The 19558-nt window shown below is 41.3% G+C and overlaps 1 protein-coding gene across 1 annotated transcript; it reads left to right on the top strand.

The window, feature by feature from the left end:
* Nucleotides 1-1684: 1684 nt before the first annotated feature.
* On the top strand, nt 1685-13539 carry LOC119655075 (esterase FE4-like). Its single transcript, XM_038060771.1, has 9 exons — nt 1685-1947; nt 2017-2160; nt 2232-2571; nt 2676-2878; nt 12356-12518; nt 12572-12750; nt 12809-12971; nt 13038-13164; nt 13220-13539. Exons 1-9 carry the CDS (start codon nt 1729-1731, stop codon nt 13404-13406), a joined length of 1725 nt encoding a protein of 574 aa, XP_037916699.1. The 5' UTR covers nt 1685-1728; the 3' UTR covers nt 13407-13539.
* Nucleotides 13540-19558: the final 6019 nt, after the last annotated feature.

Raw genomic sequence — 19558 nt, 5'->3', positions numbered from 1 at the left:
AGTGGGTATGAATCCCACACGCTGGCGGCACCGATTTTAAAAATGGATTCTGTGCGATAATAGCAAATATTCAGGACTCGTTGGATCGCGGGGAAGCTCCCAGACGCCACCAAGTCATGGTGACTGTTTGGTGGATTTCTGAAGGCGTCATTCACTATTCTTCCCAGAATTCGGGCGAAACGATAACTACGGAATCCTACTGTCCACAATTGGACGAAATGCACCAAAAATTGCGTTTAAAACAGCGTTCTCTGGTGAATAGGTATGGACCAATTCTGTTACACAATAATACGTGACTGCACGTATCCCATTTGATCCTGCAAAAGCTACAGGAGTTGCAGTACAAAGTTTCGACTTATCCCCCATATTCCGCAGAGCTCTTTTTCCGGAGTCTGGGAAACTATTTCCATAAAGTGCTATTCCCACCAGAATCTTTTCAAAAAAATCTATCACGATCTTACAACTCTGCACAATATCATTACTTTATTATCTACATCACTTCGATCGCAACTGGGTTTTCCTAGTTTTAGTGAAGGTGACCTTTCTTCATCCTTTTTATGAATGGAAACATTGCCGATTAGATACTAAGTTTCCCTCAAGGTACGACTATTGGCTCTAGCGATCTATGCTTTTGATATTTGTTCGGCAACTCGGAATTTTCAAGCGTAGTAGTGCATATTTATATAATACTTGAAAAGATCTTTTTCTAACCCTATACACATAGTTTTGATCATAACAGTGGCAACAAATGTCAGTAGTTCGCTAGTCTTTCTTTTCACTTTGAATTTTAACAAAAGAGTTTAGTTGAATGCTTGGAAATACACAATACCAACCAGCTACTTGTTTTTATTTGGAATCGTCCACATATTAACTAAAAGCAAGGTTGAAGATTTTATAACAACACATATATTATAAAACAAGTCAGAAACCGGAAGCTCGGCACTTCAGGTGTGAAATGCTTGTAGAAGATGCAACTTACTGCATGTGTGAGCGTTCATAGTTTCCACCTTCTCATCAGATTGGTTCAGCCGTTTCGGAGAAAAGTGCCTGTGACAGACAGACAGACAGGCAGACATACAAACAAAACCTTACATACAAATATTTCAAATATGACGAGAAATTTTGATTTGCAATTGGCATATGAAGTATTAGTAATTATTAGTGCGATATGTATCTTCAAACAAGTTATAGCAACCACTACTACTTCTGAGGTCCGACCTTGTATCACTTTGATTTTCTTCAAATGGAAAACATGGACAGACTCGAAATTCACCGATCTGCCCCCCGGAGCTCCAAGTTTTGTGTCTAGATTTGGATTCGCCTTTAACTAATAATCTTTTATTTGCTGAGTTCTCCGGAATTTCATTGTCTTTTTATACCCTCCTATCTGTAACATTGGGTTGAAATTCGGTTTACCCAAAAAGTTTGTTTGAACAATGAGAATGAATAATGTGTACGTACTTTAGGTTATTTCCTCCTGAAACCTAGAATTGTTCGTAGGTTTTATTTACTAACATGAATGAACATACCCACATTGACGGACGTAAGCTTTAAAATTTACTGCTATCTTCAAGTACGAACCAGTCGCACGTATTTGCATTAAAATTTCATTATCATAGCGATAAAAATCCATTCTTAATCAAAGGTAGGCATTACTGCCCGCCAGTAGGCATTTGTATCTAAACGTGGATAGAGTATTTCAAGATAATTTGAAAGGGCTTTGACAAAATGATTAAAGTTTTTAAATTCATTGCGCTACTGCTGGTAGCAACTGTTAGTCCAAATAGAGCTGAGAATGGTGAAACTGGTGAACCAGTTCCTGAAGTCACCTTATTTCATGGTGGTAGCCTGATCGGAAGTTATATGGAAACCACAAATGGGAACAAAATTAAGGCATTCAGAGGCATACCATACGCTGAGCCCCCCGTGGGGGATTTACGGTTCAAGGTACATATAAACTTATATTTATTCTATAAATTACAAATGCATTTGCGAAAATATTTTGGATTATTTCAGCCTCCATTGCCAGCGAAAACATGGCGGGGCAAAAAACTTGCAAATGAGGATCAAAGTATGTGCCCTTGCCAAAATGCATTCGAAAGGAATTTCAAAGTAACGGGTGACGAGGACTGCCTTTATCTTAATGTGTACATTCCTGCAGTAAGTTGTATTTTACACTCTCCTTTTGTATAGCAACTGAAAAATCGACATGAATTTACTTTTGACTTTAGGAAAAAACCGACCGAGAGCTGTTTTCAGTGATGGTTTGGTTTCATGGCGGCGGATGGATGACAGGAACGGGAAACTCCCATCTATACGGACCCCAGCGTTTATTGGACCATAATATTATTTTGGTAACCGGTAATTACAGGCTCGGAGCATTCGGTTTTCTTAGCACATTAACCGAAGACTGTCCTGGAAATTATGGACTAAAAGATCAGTTGTTGATGTTGAACTGGGTAAAAGAAAATATCGAGACATTTGGAGGAAATTCAAGCGATGTAACTATATTTGGACAAAGCGCAGGAGGAGCAAGCGTTGGTCTGCATATGTTCTCACACTTGTCGAAAGGTGAGTTCCTCTTTGGTGTTAACTTTCTTTTTATAATGTTATCAATAAGTTGTAATTTTATAAGCTTCCTTATTTCTAATATTTTTTGCCATCCTTATCCTTAGGGCTATTCCACAAGGCTATACTACAATCTGGAACTCCATTTGGTGAGTGGGCTATGGGAGATGAATCATTTATACCAGGTCGCGCCGAAAAATTTGGACAATTTTTAAACTGCTTCAGAACAGACGAGAGTTGGGAGCCGTTTGTTGATTGCCTTCGAACGAAATCAGCATATGATATTGCTGCAACCCTTCCGAAACTATTTGTAGGTATCAAAAGTATATATAACTCATTTTATTGAATTTCACTTCCCATCCAGCATAGTTACGATACATTCTTCTTGTTTTTCTTCTTTTTCTTCAGCCTTTGTCCCGTTCACAAGCAGGGTCGGCTCGTCGTGATCGGCTTCGCCATTTGGCTCTATCGAATGCCTGATTTGGGTGCAATCTCGAGGCTTTCAAATCCCCATCCAGCGTATCAAGCCACCGTTGCTTAGGTCTGCCTTTTGGTCGTTTACCATCGACTTCGATGTTCAGACCAATCTTTGCAAGTGAATTCTCGTTTGCACGAATTGCGTGACCATACCATCGAAGACGCCTCTCTTGCAACTTTTCCACGATCGGTGCAACCCCATAACGATCGCGGATATCCTCATTTCGGATGTGATCTAAACGTGTGACGCACTAGTCCAACGTAGCATCTTCGTCTCCATTACCACGAGACGCCGTTCATTGTCTTTTATGGTCGGCCAACACTCAGAACCATAGAGAGCGACTCGACGGACGACATTGCGGTAAATTTTAGATTTGAGACGTTCGTTGATACGTCGATCACAAAGGACACCAGTTGTGGAACGCCACTTCATCCAGGCTGCGTTAATGCGTGAAGCAATTTCATAACGCAGCTCTCCATTGGCTGATAGCGTTGACCCGAGGTATTTAAATCGCTCAGATCTGGGCAGATCACTGCCGCTGACAGTGATTGTGCCTGTTTCATGGGGATCGGTCGTCAAAAATTCAGTTTTGTTTAAATTCAATCTGAGACCGTGTTGCATGAGGCGATCATTCCATTTTTGAACAAGTTGCTCGAGATCATTTTTGCTATCAGATGCTAGGAAAACATCATCTGCATAAAGCAGTGTGTAGGGCGCTGGACGTTGGATATCCCGTGTGATAGTGTCCATAACAAGGACAAAGAGGAGTGGTGAGAGGGCACTTCCTTGATGAACTCCAACAGAGACACGAAGCGGTTTTGATACACCCGCCATACTTCGAACTTTACTTTTCGGATCGTGGTAGAGCAATTGAACCCAGCGCACGAGTTCTTCTGGCACGAAGTGTTGTCGTAAAGCATACCAGATGAGTTCGTGTGGTACACGGTCAAACGCTTTCTCTAGATCCAGAAAGGCAATGTAAAAAGGGCGAGGCTTCTCACGGTGTTTCTCCATGAGTAACCGCGCAGCGTGTATTGCGTCAGTAGTTCCGCAGTTCTTGACAAATCCGGCTTGATTCACGGTTATTTCAACGATTTCGCGAATACGGTTGTCAAGAATGCGTTCAAAAATCTTCATGGTATGGGAAAGTAACCGGATCGGACGGTAATTTGAACATTCTGCTGGGCTACCTTTCTTTTTCCATATTGGAACAGTGGTACTTTCTTGCCAGTCAGATGGTGTTCTTCCTTCCTGAATAACCCGGTTAAAGAATTCACTCAGCCACGGTGTTGGGTCCCAGCTCTTTGCTTTCCAGAGCTCAGATGCGATGTCGTCAGGTCCTGTTGCTTTCCCCGATTTCATTTGTTTTATTGCCTCCTCGACTTCAGTTGCGCTGACTGGTGGAACTGCTCCAAATGTCGGCAATGATTGTGGAAGTGAAGGATGAGCAAATTCTTCAATTGAAATCTGCTCGAAGTATTCTCGCCATCTATCCGTTGCGGCTCGACGCTTGGTAAGCAAAGTACCGTTCTTGTCATTAACACAACAGAAGTGTTCGATATCCTGTGTGCGTCCATCACGGCTTTTAGCAAGTCGATACAGGTCTCTCTCGCCATCCCGAGTGTCCAGTTTATCGTAAAGATTTTTGAAATGGTTCGCTCGGGTGACAGCGACCGCTTTCTTTGCTTCCCGGGTTGCATTCTTATAAATTTGCCAATTAGCAGGCGTTTTATCGTCGAGAAGTTTGTGGTAGAGGCGTTTCTTTTCACGGACCTTCATTTCAACATCATCATTCCAAAGCCAAGTATCTCGGTTGATGTACCGCTTACCCGGCTTGGTGACCCCGAGGGTTGCAGAGGCCGCTTTGTGGATCGTGTCTTTCATTTGGTTCCATGATTTTTCCACATTCGTAATGGTTGGCAATCGTATGAGTGAGACCGTTTCTTCGTTCTTCTCACCAAATCGCCACCATTTAATGCGCGGCGGGCCAGTGCGTTCCTCACGCCGTTTTATCGGTGGCTTAATTCGCAGGACAGCAATCAACGGCCGATGTTGAGGTGCGATGGTCTCATAGGGAACGACTTTGCAATCAGTGACAGTGGTAAAATGTTGACGTCTTATGAGAATATAGTCGATTTGCGTTTTATTGTTCCCACTATAAAATGTGGGAAGATGAGACAATCGTTTGATGAACCATGTATTCATAAGTACAAGGTCATGGGTGTCCGCAAAATCGATTATACGCTCGCCACCTTCGTTGCGCACTCCGAATCCCTTTCCCCCATGGCACCTGTTACCGTCTGCCTTTTCACCCACATGACCATTAAGGTCGCCGGCAATGATTATGTAATCGTCAGCAGGCACGTGACAAGTCTTTTCATCGAGAAGTTGCCAGAAGGCATCTTTCTCGGCATCAGGTCGGCCTGTCTGTGGTGCATACGCGGTGAAGAAGTGAATAGTGCGATCAGCTAATATAATGGTGAGCTTCATCAGCCGATCATCAAATCGTTCGACTTCTTTAATGCCATCACGGAAACCCTCTGAGATGGCAATGCCAACACCATATTGAGTGTGTGGGTTACCAAAATAGAGAAGTTTGTAGCCATTTTTACCGCGTTCGCGTTCAATGTCGCAGCTTTTGGAACCAGACCATCGGGTTTCTTGCAGAGCGCAGATGTCAATGCACCTTTTCCGAAGGGCTCTTGCGATTTCCTCGGTCTTTCCAGTTAGGGTACCAACATTTAGCGTGCAGACACGTATTTGTTTTGTTCGTTGTGTGCGGACTAACTTGCTTACGTCCTGACGCCGTACATGCGTCAAGAACCCTTGCCCATTTCTCGACAGGACCGGGGCCCGTCTTGCCGCGTCGACTGAGGTGGACGCCCTAGCATTTCTCCGAGGCCTGTGACTTAATCCGATCATCATGTTTGTAACGACATTCTATGCATTTTCTTGGTCGACCTGTCGCGGGGCCTGTCACCAAGAGAGATCAGGTAGGATTTAGCATAGTAGAATAAGTCCAACTATACTCTATTTATCTCTTTCCCTGATCTCAGCATTTTATTTTTGTTTTACTGAGGATAGTACAGAGTACGTTGCCTCAAACCCTCCTCCTTTACCTGGGCTTGGGACCAGCATACTATGTTAATAGCATGGCGGAGTTCATAGTTACGATACATTGTTAGTGTGTAAAAAATTAGTGGAAGAGGGAGATAAACAGAGTCAAATGAGAACCGTATAGGATCTTTGCATATCTTTATATCTTTGGATAAAACTATACATGCAAAAACGGGATGTAATTTTTTTTTTTCATCAAATATATTCATATGCGGTATCAAATTGAAAGCCTCGGTTAGTACTTTTCAAACCCGGTCTAAGCTTTGACATTCGTTGGAAAGGGGGGAGGGCGGGGGGTTGAAAGTGATCACTCCTTTTAGGGGGGCCATTCTCAGAAACTACCCAACCCAAAAATCTGAGGCTGGCACTATATAGTGGCTGGGCTTCGAAATACCTTTCATACTGATATCTGTACAAATAAAGTTAATAATTTTTAGTGATTGGTTGGAAAATCCCCCTTAAATTCATGCTAGAACACGAAATTCCGCAGCAATATAATATAGAGCATCATCTCACCAAGTTTGGTGGAAATCGCGCTATTACTAACAAAGTTATAATACGTCAAAGTTGTCGCTTCTTTGCAAATTCAAGACTATGAAGGTCAATATCACCCGAAAGTGGATATTCTCACACAATATATGCATATATTACGTACTACGTACTAAGAAATACACAAAACCTTTCGTACGTGAAGCGTGCAGCTTCCAGTTTTCCGACTTGTTAATACTCTTATAAATGTTTTTGAAATCAATAAAAGGGATGTAAATGGGATTCAGATTTCAGTATATCAGTAATGTGTCGATACGGGCACTATAAAGTTTTCCAAATAGGCAGCCGAAATCTCTCAGGCCTCGGCTCCCTGAGTTTACGGGTTCCCACCCATAGATAACTAGGTTTGATTTCAAATTCCTGCTATGTTACGAAAACTTGATTTATGCTAATGGCAAATGTATCTTTGAGGCCGCATGCCCAGGTGAATGATTGTTTAAAACGCAAATATATGCTCCACCTGATCGCCGCTCAATCCTTTTAAGTTGATACGAATGTGGTTTCTCCTTAGTTTTGCGCCTTTCGAGTAGACATAGGCGCAATATAGTGCACGAATACAAATAGTCCGTTTCAGACTGATTTTACCGTCTCCTTTAGGGATTGGAGGGAACCATAACCCCATAACTCAATCCTTTTAGGCTGTTGCACTACAGCCTAAAATCGCATATTCAGCAACCAAAGGCGTTCCACTTTTGCAAATCTAAGAACGTCTTTTGGGAGCAGGTTCTTCGTCGGATGTATGTATTCTCTTCTAATATCGGAAGCGGTTGGGCAGCTATATATGAAATGTAAAGCCGTTTCCTCCTCTTTCTCACACTTACTATACATAGCCGCAATCACTACGTATTTTTTTCAAAATGGCTATTTAGAGAGCAGTGCACCGCTGAAAACCCTGCTAGGGATTTGAACGATGCGATCCCGCTATTTTTATTGCGGACAATCTTTTTCTGTCAATAAAATGACGTATGGCCGATTAAAATATGGTCATTTCCGAGAGTTCGGAGCTTTCCGAAAACCCACATGACCCCAATTCTCCTTCCATGACTAGCCAGTCGATGAAAATTACAATGTCTGCTATATCGTCCGTAAATGCTTGTACAGAGGCCTTTGTTATTTCTAGGAACTATAGGAAGATGTTCATTATTAGGAAAGTATATGAAACAGGAAAAAACCTCTAACAGTGGGCAGCCCATAAAGCACCTCGCCTTTAGTGGTTAACCCCATTTATAACTTTGAACTTTTTTGCGCTACAAGTGAGGTTAACCACATAATCGATTTTCTTCCAATCATAATGTAGAACTTCTCCTAATCTAACATGTGAATTTAACGGAACAATAACAAGAAAAAAAATTAAACTATTCCTTAGGAATATTTTTACGTCCAGGTAGGCGGATTTCACATCAAGCCATTTAAATGAAAAATAAACGGTGTCAAGCGGCGCGACAACCGGTATCCATTCCAGGTTTGCCTTAATAAAAAATTCCAGATATCCCGGTTTTGCGCCGATGTCCACCAACTCGATATGCCTGATAGCTGTTTGGCGTCCTCGCCTGCGCTATTTTTCCATCTGTGGCAGGGTCTGCCACAACTTCTTTTTCTACCATAGATAGATTATAGACTTTTAGAGCTAGATCATCCTCATCCTAATATTGTGGAATCACTTATAAATTTCATCGTTATGTAGGCTGTGGAATCGTTCATCCTCATATAGAAGGGCCTAAAATTCTTCGAAGGATTCTTCCCTACAACGCCCCCAAGAGTTCGCAATTTTTTTTGTTAAGAGCCCAAGTCTCCAAGGAATAAACGAGGATTGGCATGGTCATTGTTTTGTGCAATAAGAACTTTGAAAGAGCACAAAGGGATATCTAAGTTAGTTTGACCATGATGGTGATGCCGAAACCACCACGGTCCAGAGCTTCCTTTGGCATACAACCAGTCAGCATATCGAAAGCCTAAGCTCCTAATTTCCCTGCAATACCGCTTTACATTGCTTCAGATTTATTTGAAAAATATTACCCGTCAACTATGCTTGAACATGATGGAAACATGATGGCCTCAATCCTGATGTAGAGCCGGGAGCCCGTTTTTTTCCAAATTTTTTTAACATATAGTTCACGAACGCCGTTAAGTTAAGTTTCCTGCTTTTTCTACTCTACTGCCTCGAAGCATCCAGATGATAGAATTCAGCAGCGTCACAACCCTCTTCTGCAAGCCAAAGAAAACACTTATCGAAGGATGGTAGAGATGCTCTTCTGAATTTGTTGCGAGCCTTCCCACACATTGTTGAATATTGCTATTTGAACCAATCTTTCGTACTTTCGTAGAAAAAATTACCTATCGATTTAAAGCATTGTGATAATGAACCACTAACACCTAGGAGAAATTTTCTCCTGAACTATTCGTAATATTCACTATTGTTACTTGATGAATTGGTATCTTCGTTCCGCCCGGAGGCGGTCTTGCATATGACATTGACTTTAGTAGATGGTGCCGATTCAAGCCTAAAGTCAAAAATGTTGACAAAAGTTTCGTATCCCTGTTAGATGGATTATAAATTGAATATGTGGATTCCAGACTTTTCACGCTGCGCAAGAAAACGTAGTGGGTCGCCGCAATTGAAGTTTAACTCTTGTTCCACTGGAAGCCTGAATACGGCCGGAGGTTCTGTCTATCAATGGTATTGGATTAGTGAAGGCGACTAGGATTTTTTTTTATAAGAGATTCTCGAGACGGACAGCCTGCGTTCTGATGTCAAAATTGTTAGAGGCAACCAAGCTGAGATAATTCTGTTTCGAGAACCTAGTTGCGGTTAACTTACAATACCAGGTAAATAGCTAGAGGAGAGACGTCATAGTTGCCTCCGCTTACTTATCCTATGATTCTTTGTGCCGTCCGCCGGTGCAAGAGCTAAGGGATCAGTTAGTGTATGCAGAATCAACTGCCCTTGAACTCTTTAAAAGTTGTGATGCGAACATTCAGCATATTTGTTGGGGAGTAGCAAATACGATCCTAGAGGAGAGAAGCTGTTTACTTTTATCACTTCAGCTGGTCCCCATGACCACGAGCGTATGGTGTGCTTCTATGTTGGTGGGACCAAGAAGAAGTGAAATAATAATAATTAGAGACTGACTAGATGAAGTTTCGCCTTCAGACTACCGTTACTTAGGAGTTAGTCTAACTATTGCAGGCAAACAGTTTGAAACACAAAGACGGAATCCTAGAAAAACGGATTGGGCAAAGTTGAAATGAACTTCTTGGCAACAAAGTGCAGCCTCTTAGGCGACTATTGACGCTAGAAGGTCAATTAGAAACTTTGAATCGCACACTTTAAAGTGCTTTGAAAAGACTTGCCGATTTCCCGAGTCCAAAGCGGTAAATTGGTACCATGATGGAACCTCAGGCAAATCGGCTTAACATCATTTTCGCCTGTTTTTCAGAGATGAGGGGTAGAACTCTTCAACTCTGAGAAAGTGAAATATCTGGGAGTTATTCTAAATAAGAAGCTAAGAAGAGAGATGAAATAAGCTCTCATAGCTATAGGCGTAGCTCTAAATGCATTACTCAATTTGCAACTCTGCGATTCATTTATTCAGAGCGCTACAATGAGAGTTGCCCATAGACTAATTCGATTAGGTTTATGGAGAAACAACGCACGCGGGGGGCGCAGAGCATTGGGAGAGTTATTGGGAAAACTGAATCCAGTTTTTACAATGCCTTGAATGATGAAGTTATCTTGAAACGAGGAGAAAACTGGGACGAACCAGCAAAATGCGTGTCAAGATATACTGACGTCTTCTAAACCGATGACTCAAAACCCGAACGGGGTTCTGGAACAGGAATCTATTTATCGAATAAAAACGAGAAGTGGGTGTCGATTAGAATTTTCAGGTGTTCTTTAACGCGTTTTGATCTTCGCCAGCCTTTTTTCCATTCGCTGGGAAAGCCCCAGGTTTCCAGAATTTACAAATAAATCAAAATAGCAACTCTACAGAGACTGCAGGGGCAGAAAAGAAAAGTTCCGCACGTCAAGACCGGCAGCTTTATTCCGTTTGAGTGCCTGGATAACAAAGATAATTTCGCTTCTGTTTGGAGGAGTAATCGGTGCTCGCAATTGATTGTGGCTTGTCATATCATCCAATGTGTGCGATTGAGAATTGCGGTGAAGTACTCATTCAGCTGCTCGTAATCATGCATGAGAAACCGACTGTAATAACCTCTTACAGGACCATTGAAAGGATTACGACCACCTGCAAGCTCTTTCGTAATGCGGCAGTGCTTGCTTCCCTTCCCAATGGATTTGAATTTCTTTTGTCACGACCTACACTAAGCCGCAAGTCTCGTAACGTTTCACAGTTATGGTTTTTCAATACGTCGCGCTTACCTCCACTCATAGTGATCAACAAAACTTTGAGTTCCTTATGTTCATGGATCCGCCTCCGTAGTCATCCAGGTAGAACTAGAACTCGAGCGGCTTATTAGAAGTTTGTACCATTTGAGCTGAAAAGAAATTTGTCCCTGCTGAACGCAGCATAATCATGAAAATGTCAAATATGCAACCAGACGCAGTAGCGACATACAAGCGAAGGTGAACGATCACCAAATGGTCCCTTTCAAGGCAACTCCTAAATTGAGTGCTGATCGCGATATAGTCGACCTAATTATATGTTCGTATATTTAGAGAGAAAGAAAATGTTCCTGCGGACAGCCCTTAAGGTACCTTGTCTTAATTAACTTCCTTGTGATAACCACATGGATTTTCCTCCATTCCTATAACTAAAAAATCCAATTAACCAAAAGCAGATCAAGGATACCTAATTGATGCGCCTAGAACGAATTTTCTCTCGTATATCGCTTTCTTAATGTTTGATGTCCGTTGGTGAAGCGCTGTCCCTGTGGATTTACTCTTCTAATTTTAGTGGGAAAAGGTGATGTTGAATTAAAAAGACATTGCAACGAACTGTTGGGGATCTTCTTGGTGAGACGAGCGAATGAGTTGACTCCCGCGATTTTGGGAAATGAATTCTGAAAGAGCAAGTGAAAAAAGTTTACTGTAGAATGTACAATTGAGTATTTGCTGTTGGAATATGATTCAGTCTCATCATGATCTCCTTCCTCTTTAGCCTTTGTTCATTTCAGTCGCAAGTCAGCTCGACTCAATCAATTACGTCATTTTCCTCGGGCAGAGGCCCTAATAAGGTGAAGTCGAAAGGCTCTCAAATTTCCATCCAGCATACCAAGTCATCCCTGTTTGGTCTGCCGTTGGCTTCGATGTTCAGGCTCATCTTATCTTAATTAGCGAGTTCTCATCAGAGTGAATTACATGGTTATACCATAGAAGACTCCTTTCCTGGTCTGTTAATACAAATTGTATAAACGAGCATAAGATGTCCTGGAACACTGACACATTCCCTAAATTCTTATTTTTGGACCACTATTGGTTGTTTGATTTCAGCATGCTTCATGCATTTAGTACGGCTTTTATTGACGTTTTGTTCTCCTCCATTGAATAGGCACTTTTCCTAATCCATATTGACAGTTTCATCGACATTTAAATTTGACTTGCATATATATATCAAAGTATATTAATATATGTTAAGATAAGGAAATTTGACCATAAAAATGACATACTCCTCATTTTTTTAGGAATATGATATCGACCCCTCACTGATTTTTCCAGCTGTAGTAGAACCTGAAATTGAAGGAGCTTTTCTAACGGAGCATCCACGTAAAGTTGAAATTGCACCAAGTAACACAGTTCCAGTAATGGTTGGCATTACTAGCGGGGAAGGGGCGATGAAATCAGGGCGTAAGTTTCAAACTCTGGAATTATAAATTTAATTTAAAGAATATTTACTTTAGCTCTACTCAATCTGAGGAAGGAGGACTTCACATCAAGGTTCAGAGAAGTCATACCAATAATCCTATTCTACCAAAACCGACCTGAACATATCCAAAACGAAATCACAGAACGCCTTGATGAATTTTATTTCAAAGGAGAGCATAATTGGTCAAAAGACAACCATCTCAACTTAACAAATGTATGAAACTGTGACAAAGAAACCCCTATGAAAAAATACAAACTTCCTGTGATTTTAGCTCATTACAGATAGTTGCTTCACGTGGGGTTTAGATAGATTTTTGCGGAACAGATTTGCCGCAACTTCTGAAGGACTTGTCGCACCCACATATGTTTATATCTACGATCACCGTGGACCAGTGTCAATGAGTGAGTTTTTTTACGCTGGACCTGAATACTATGGTAAGTTTATCTGATCACGAAAACGACAGATGGACTCATTTACTAATCAAAACTTTGCTATATCAGGAGTTTGTCATACAGACGAGCTACCCTATTTATTCATTTACAGAATTCCCGATGTTCACGCAGATCAAAACGATACTAAAATGAAATGGGCGATGCCGTATATGTGGGCAAATTTTGCGAAGACTGGGTGAGCATTATCTAGTAGTCCATCACCGTATAACGTATCAAATGTTTGTACTTAGAAACCCTACTCCCGAACCCTCGGAAATACCTGAATGGATACCAGCAGATAAATTTCCCTTAAATTACGCACATATTGGAAGGAAAACAGAAGAAGATTGGACCATTCTTTCCAATGAGGAAGGTTTGATGGAAGATCGTGTGCAATTTTGGAGAGGAATTGAAGACCTTGATCCTGATTATGCGTGATTGATTTTTGACAACAAAAATTAAATTTAGCGAATAGCAACTTTAAGTGCAACATTCTCGGTGCAAAATCATTTTATTTTGTTCGCTGTCGAAGTCGAAGTGTTGAGGTATTTGATCCAGCCTTTGAAGCATTTTTAAAGAGGATTGTTACCTTTCAAAACAATACAATATTTCTACTTTCCAAATGTTGGTATTAATTGATCTTAATTTGTTAGAAGTACCTTTATTATGGATATACTACAGAGTATTAAAAATTTACAAAGGTAAAGAGTTTAGGGTGACTGGCTCATTATTATTATATAAAGATATGAGATCCTAACGGCGAATCTTTCCAATGGTCGTATAGAGTCTAGATCTAAGAAGACTATGCACGGGAGGTGCCCATTTCGGATAGATACGAGGTAGGTAAGTGGACGGAGACCAATGTAATTATCGCATTAACGTGTGGATGTGTCAATGTCGTCTAGATGGTTTTCTTATGTGTGTTTCCTAATCTTATCCCAGCAGGAAATGTGTGCAACTGAGAGATTAATCTTGGATTCATCTGCTTATTTCCTCCTCACTTCCTAGGAGAGTAAGCAGGGATCTACTGCCGAGAATTTAATACATGTTTGCACCAAGCTTCCTATAGAGGAATTTCGAAGCACCATTCGCTCATTAATTCCATTAAGATCAATTGCCGTTAATCCGAAATGATCCTTTAAGGAAGCTCTGTCATAAACAACTGCGCATATTGTTATGACAGATCTGCACATACTCGCAGCAACTCGCAGTCATGTGCTCGCAACCCTGTGGGTGGACACCAATTCACTGCATCATACACAACACTAACACCCGCCTTTATGAGCGGAATTATGGTCACACAACTCCCATCACGATCGAAGATGTGCAAGGATTTTCCATCTCCATTAAATTTCAAATAATGCGCTGAGAGTTAAATCTTCAGTATATAATCTTCTTGATTAGAGCGAACATGACGTTAAACCGATAAGGGACTTTGCGTGCTATATCTAGTTCGGGCAACTTTTAGCGACAACCAAAGTGAAGCGGGTGTGTCTTTCTAAGAAATTATCACATTTGTGAAAAAAATAAACCGGGATTTGGGTAAATATGTATAACATGTTTACGGATAATGGCATGGGAGCTGTAACGAATATTCCAAGTCAATCCTGTAACTAAATAGCATCAGACAAATAGAATATTTCCTTGCGTGCGGGCGACAATAAATCAGATATTTTCAATAGTAACTTAAGTGCTTCAAAAATGCTGACATCATCGCATTAACACAAACTAGATCTTTATGATCTGTGTAATTTTTGGACAACGCAGGATGTACTTTTAACTACATTTCAAAAACGCGCCAGCGAGATTGCAGTCCAGAATGAGGAACATGTCAGTAGGGTAGTTCTTCCAGGCTTGCTTCTCCTGGGACATCTGATACAAAAAAGAAAAAGGCTTCCTATTACCAACTTAATGCCATTCAGAAAAAATCTTCATAAAGGTGTAGATAACAAGATGACGCTATCATCGCTGAACAGAGGGATTTGTATCGTGACTGGATACCGGATACCAGCCGACTCAGCTGTGAATGAGGACCTGAGTCAAATCGAGGTAGTAATCACGGGTCGAACGCAATGCTAAATACATTGCCTCCTATAGTGAACCTCCTGTAGTGTATCGTTATGGTTTGAATGAGGTGCTCTTACACACTTCAAGGCATAGATCTATTTGGATTGTTGTACCAACGATTATTATTACTATATTAAAAATTAAACTGAGAACGTAGGGGTGATCGGAATACCAAGGTGATTTAGAAATCTTTTTAGAATGACACCTTACTTAGGCATATAATGCCGTAAAATGGCCTTGGGGACTATAACATTGATGGTGTCAGGTTTTTTGTTTTCTGTAGCGTCCACCGCCCTGTCATTAACATTCCAGCACCGAATAGCACAGAAATTGTCATAAGGTTAACATAGTTTCTCTACCATAAGGTTAGTTTAGTTTCAACTAATCGACAACGGGTTTGGAGAATTTAGTTGAGCTGTTATCGCACACTTCATACTTGCATTAATTGCCCGAGTAATTAAGGTGTTCGTCAATGTTTACATACTGGTAGCGTTGTTCCTGTCGTCGGTGTCAGCGAACTTGATGTGATCCTACGTATCAACTGCGCTAAATCCGCATCGCTGTTTCATCTAAAATTTGGAAATCCAAAAATCCAAACACCAACATCAAATTGAGGCTGTTCCGCATGTCATGTGTCACTATATTATGTCCATTCAAAAGGTTAGGTTACCTTAATCAGGCATCTGGATAACAATAACAGTGTCATGAACCACTGAAGTTTGGCTACATATTCTGAACTTCAAACTTCAAACAATTTATTTGATTGGATGAGAGATGATTCTATGACTAACTCCGCCTTCTGTGCTTGCAGTTTGTTACAAGCTTCTTTGTTAATAAGCGAGTTACGTTTACTGTTTAAGGATGAGGTGCAACTTTTAAGGTCCAGTGGCTAGGCCCAATAATGTTTGAGGCTAAAACAAACCATCACAAGCCACTTCCTCCCAAATTTTCAAAATAGATGTCGGGATGTGATTTGTACTGTTCAGTAAGGAAGGCTTTGCCATTTCGTTAATTCATGTTAATTCCAAAAGTAGAAGATTAAAGTTCATCCAGTTTCCGCTCTGTTTCAGTTTGGTACTGCTTCGCTTGTAGAATGCAAATTTATATAATGCTCGACACCATGTGTGCTACTAGTTCATCTTCCCTCGCATGGTTTTTATTGTTCGCTCATGAGGCCATTTTAAAGGAGCAAGGTTACTTTCAATGATAATGACCATACTGCCTGGTTAGTCAGTATAGAGGAAAAGGAGCGAAGTCAAGGAATGGATACTGATTGGATTTTATCTTATGGAAAATTGTGTATACACCACTTATTTTTGCGAATACAAACCTCACTGAATTATGCTATATTGTGACTCCGCTCCTATATCGCCGAATTTGTCGAATTTGTAACTAAGGCACCACCGTCATGCTTTCTTTAGGATTCATTTATGATGGCAATAGCCAACTCGGATTTATAAAAGACCTGCGCAACCGAATCCTGAGAGGACCTGCATCGATTGGGTTTTACTTGAATAAAGTCCATTTTAAATTCTACTCTGCTTTCACTGACAGCATTTTAGCCGGTTCAATATTAGCATAGGCTTTTCACAGACTTATGATGGATTCTCCCAATTCAACCCAGTTAAATTATTCTTTTAGGGTAATGCAGATTTCTTCTCTGGATCAAGATGCTTGCACTGTATATAACAATAATCATTGGCGCGATAAGTCAATTATATCAGGGCCTTAAAACGTGTTGGAGTAATTCATTCAAAACCGTAACGGTAGCCTGTAGTACACCGTAGCAGGCAATATGACCAGCATTGCACTCGCCCGAGATTATTCTCATTCATAGCTGAGTCGGCTGGTATCCGACATCCAGTCACAGTAACAAGTCCCTCTGCCACCAGCGAGATTTGCACTGCAACCTTCTGCCACGACAGCCCAGCGGTCTAACCGCTTGGGCCATACTTACACGCACTGTATATGCATAGATCTTATGTTTTAAGAAGCGTACTGAGATTCTCCCCAAGTGAGTTTATAATTTTGTTACGGAAGCTGCCAGTTTCCCCACGCTGGATTTTTTTAGCTCAAACATAAGATCCCTTTTTGCACCTTTCAAGTCTTGCTGGCCTACATCTTTTATGTCAGGGTCAGCTTCGACCTATTTTACTACTTCTGTCTAAAGCTAATCGTTCTTGCTGAGGATGACAATTTCCTTTCTTCTTCGCCTTTTCATTCACGACTTTGGTCCATCAACCATTTTGATTTCTCTTGAGTTTTACTTCGCTGGCCGACGTTCGCACTTGGGCCATATGCTTTCCTCTTTCCTTTTAGTTCCGTTCTAGTCAGACATTACAGAAGATACGTTAAATCATACACACCAATTCGATGAATTTTAAAAAATCGCGCTAGCATTATCACCATGTGTGTATGTGTCCTGTGCTTAGTTATATTCGATTTAGTTACTAACATATACACATGCATACATCGTGCCCTGTGAGTTCGGGCATAAGAATACATAAGCCTTTCCTGCTTGCCGTAAGAGGCGGCTAAAAGAGGTAGAAATTTGTGAGCTAGCGGCCTGTAAATTTGAAACTTTATTGCTTCCGAAACGTGAACAATGCCTTGGATAGGGGCTGATCTCACGGCAACGGCCTTTGGCTATCAAAGACAGACTATGATTGATTGCTGGAATGTGCGCATGCTCTTCTACAACGGTAGCAAGGGGCCTCAGAATGCTCACTTTCTCGAACTTGAGCGAGAATTCCAGCGATATAAACTAGACATTCTGGGTCTAAGCCAGATGGTGAGACTCTGAAGAGTATTCCTCTTCTCCTTGCACATTTATGGCAATATGCTTTTGTACTATGAAAAGCCAAGTGGTAGCAAACGCGAATCCGGTGTAGGGTTGCTGCTGACGGCTACCGCAAGAAGCGCTCTCTTGACCAGCGAGTCGGTTTTTAACAGACTTCTAACTACAAGGTTTCGGTCCAAGTTAAGGAGCATCATTATTGTACAATGCTATGGACCAAAGGTGAGGATGCTTTCTATAAGAAATTAAACACAGTTCATGGGAAGCCTCATAAAGGTGGCATTTTGATCGTGATGGGTGATCTAAACGCCAAGATGTGATCTGACAATACCTTGCTCGGGAATGTGAAAGGAAAACACGATCTTAGTTACTGTAACGGTAATGGTGGGAGGTTCGTGTATTCTACCGCCTCGTCATTGGTGACACATTCGGGTACAGAGGTATCTTGGATTTCAGCTGACCGACGTTGTACGAACAATCAGATCGACCACTTTGGGATCAACAGTAGATTTAGGAGTTGTCTCCTGGATGTGCGTAACAAGAGAGCCGCTGACGTCGACCTCGAAAAGGATCACCATCTGATAGTCGTTTACGTTCATTTGCGTGTTGCGTCCGCCACTTCTGGCAGGGTTGGGGAGCTGCGACCTTCTAAATATCACATTAACCACTTGTATGACCCAGCTGTTGCTTGACAGTGAAAAAATTATATTGCTGACGGAGCGGCAGATGTACTGAATAACACGCCTGAGAATATCGATGAGGATTGTGCCGTAATCAAAAATGCTCTTTTCTCGAGTGCTTCACAAGTCGCCAGCCATGTCCAGAAAAGTCGTCATAAGATCTGACTGACTGCGAAGTCGTGGAAGCAGATCGATGAACGAAAGGGATTAAAGGCTCTACTGACCGCTGCAAGTGATTGCGAGCGTGAAATTTCGAGAACTTCAGTGCAGTGTACGCGAGACAAGAGAGAATTTGTCTCAGATCGCAATAATTTCAGAGCTGTATATCGCACCAAGTAAGAGCTTGCATGAAGTCAAAACTCCTTCGATGGTCCTGTGAAAGACGTTAACGAATTCTCATCCATGATGGTGAACAACTAAAGAGGTGGAAAGAATACTTCACCACGACTTTTAACCGTGTTACATCCGGCGAGGTTCCTTCTCTTGTCGATGAAATGGAAGAGAAATCATTTCGGCCATCAATTCACTCAAACGAAGTAAAACCATCGCATCTTTGCCAAAGAGCGGAAGAAGGGGATGATCGTTAACATTCCACATTTCGAATGTAACATTGGAAGAGGTATCTATGTGCTTCCTGCCGTCACAACGATAATAGCCAAAATAGTCCTGGAACGCATAAAAGAACATCTCGGAAGCTTGATCGACAGAGAGCAGACTGGCTTCTGCTCCGGATCACCGTGCATTTACCACATAAACCTTCTTTGGATCATTTTGGAACAGTGCGCGGAATATAGATCTTTGCTGCAAGATTTCGATAGAGTGATCATCATCAAGTATATCTGCAGTGCTTTACGCAGGGTGGGCATTCCGGAGAAACTAATAGCTATTAACAGAACGACATATGATAGCACAAAATGTCACCGAGGTAAAATCACCCTGTCATCGATATTATTTCTTCTTGTTATCAGTCCCCTTCTTCATGCTGCCTTGTCGGGATCACGTGGAGGAATTTAACGAACAATAATATCTTTCGTCAAACACATCGA

The sequence above is a fragment of the Hermetia illucens genome, chromosome 4 (genome assembly GCF_905115235.1).
Source record: "Hermetia illucens chromosome 4, iHerIll2.2.curated.20191125, whole genome shotgun sequence".
Taxonomy (NCBI): domain Eukaryota; kingdom Metazoa; phylum Arthropoda; class Insecta; order Diptera; family Stratiomyidae; genus Hermetia; species Hermetia illucens.
The sequence above is the reverse complement of the archived record's forward strand: the minus strand, read 5'-3'. Positions and strand labels throughout refer to the sequence as shown.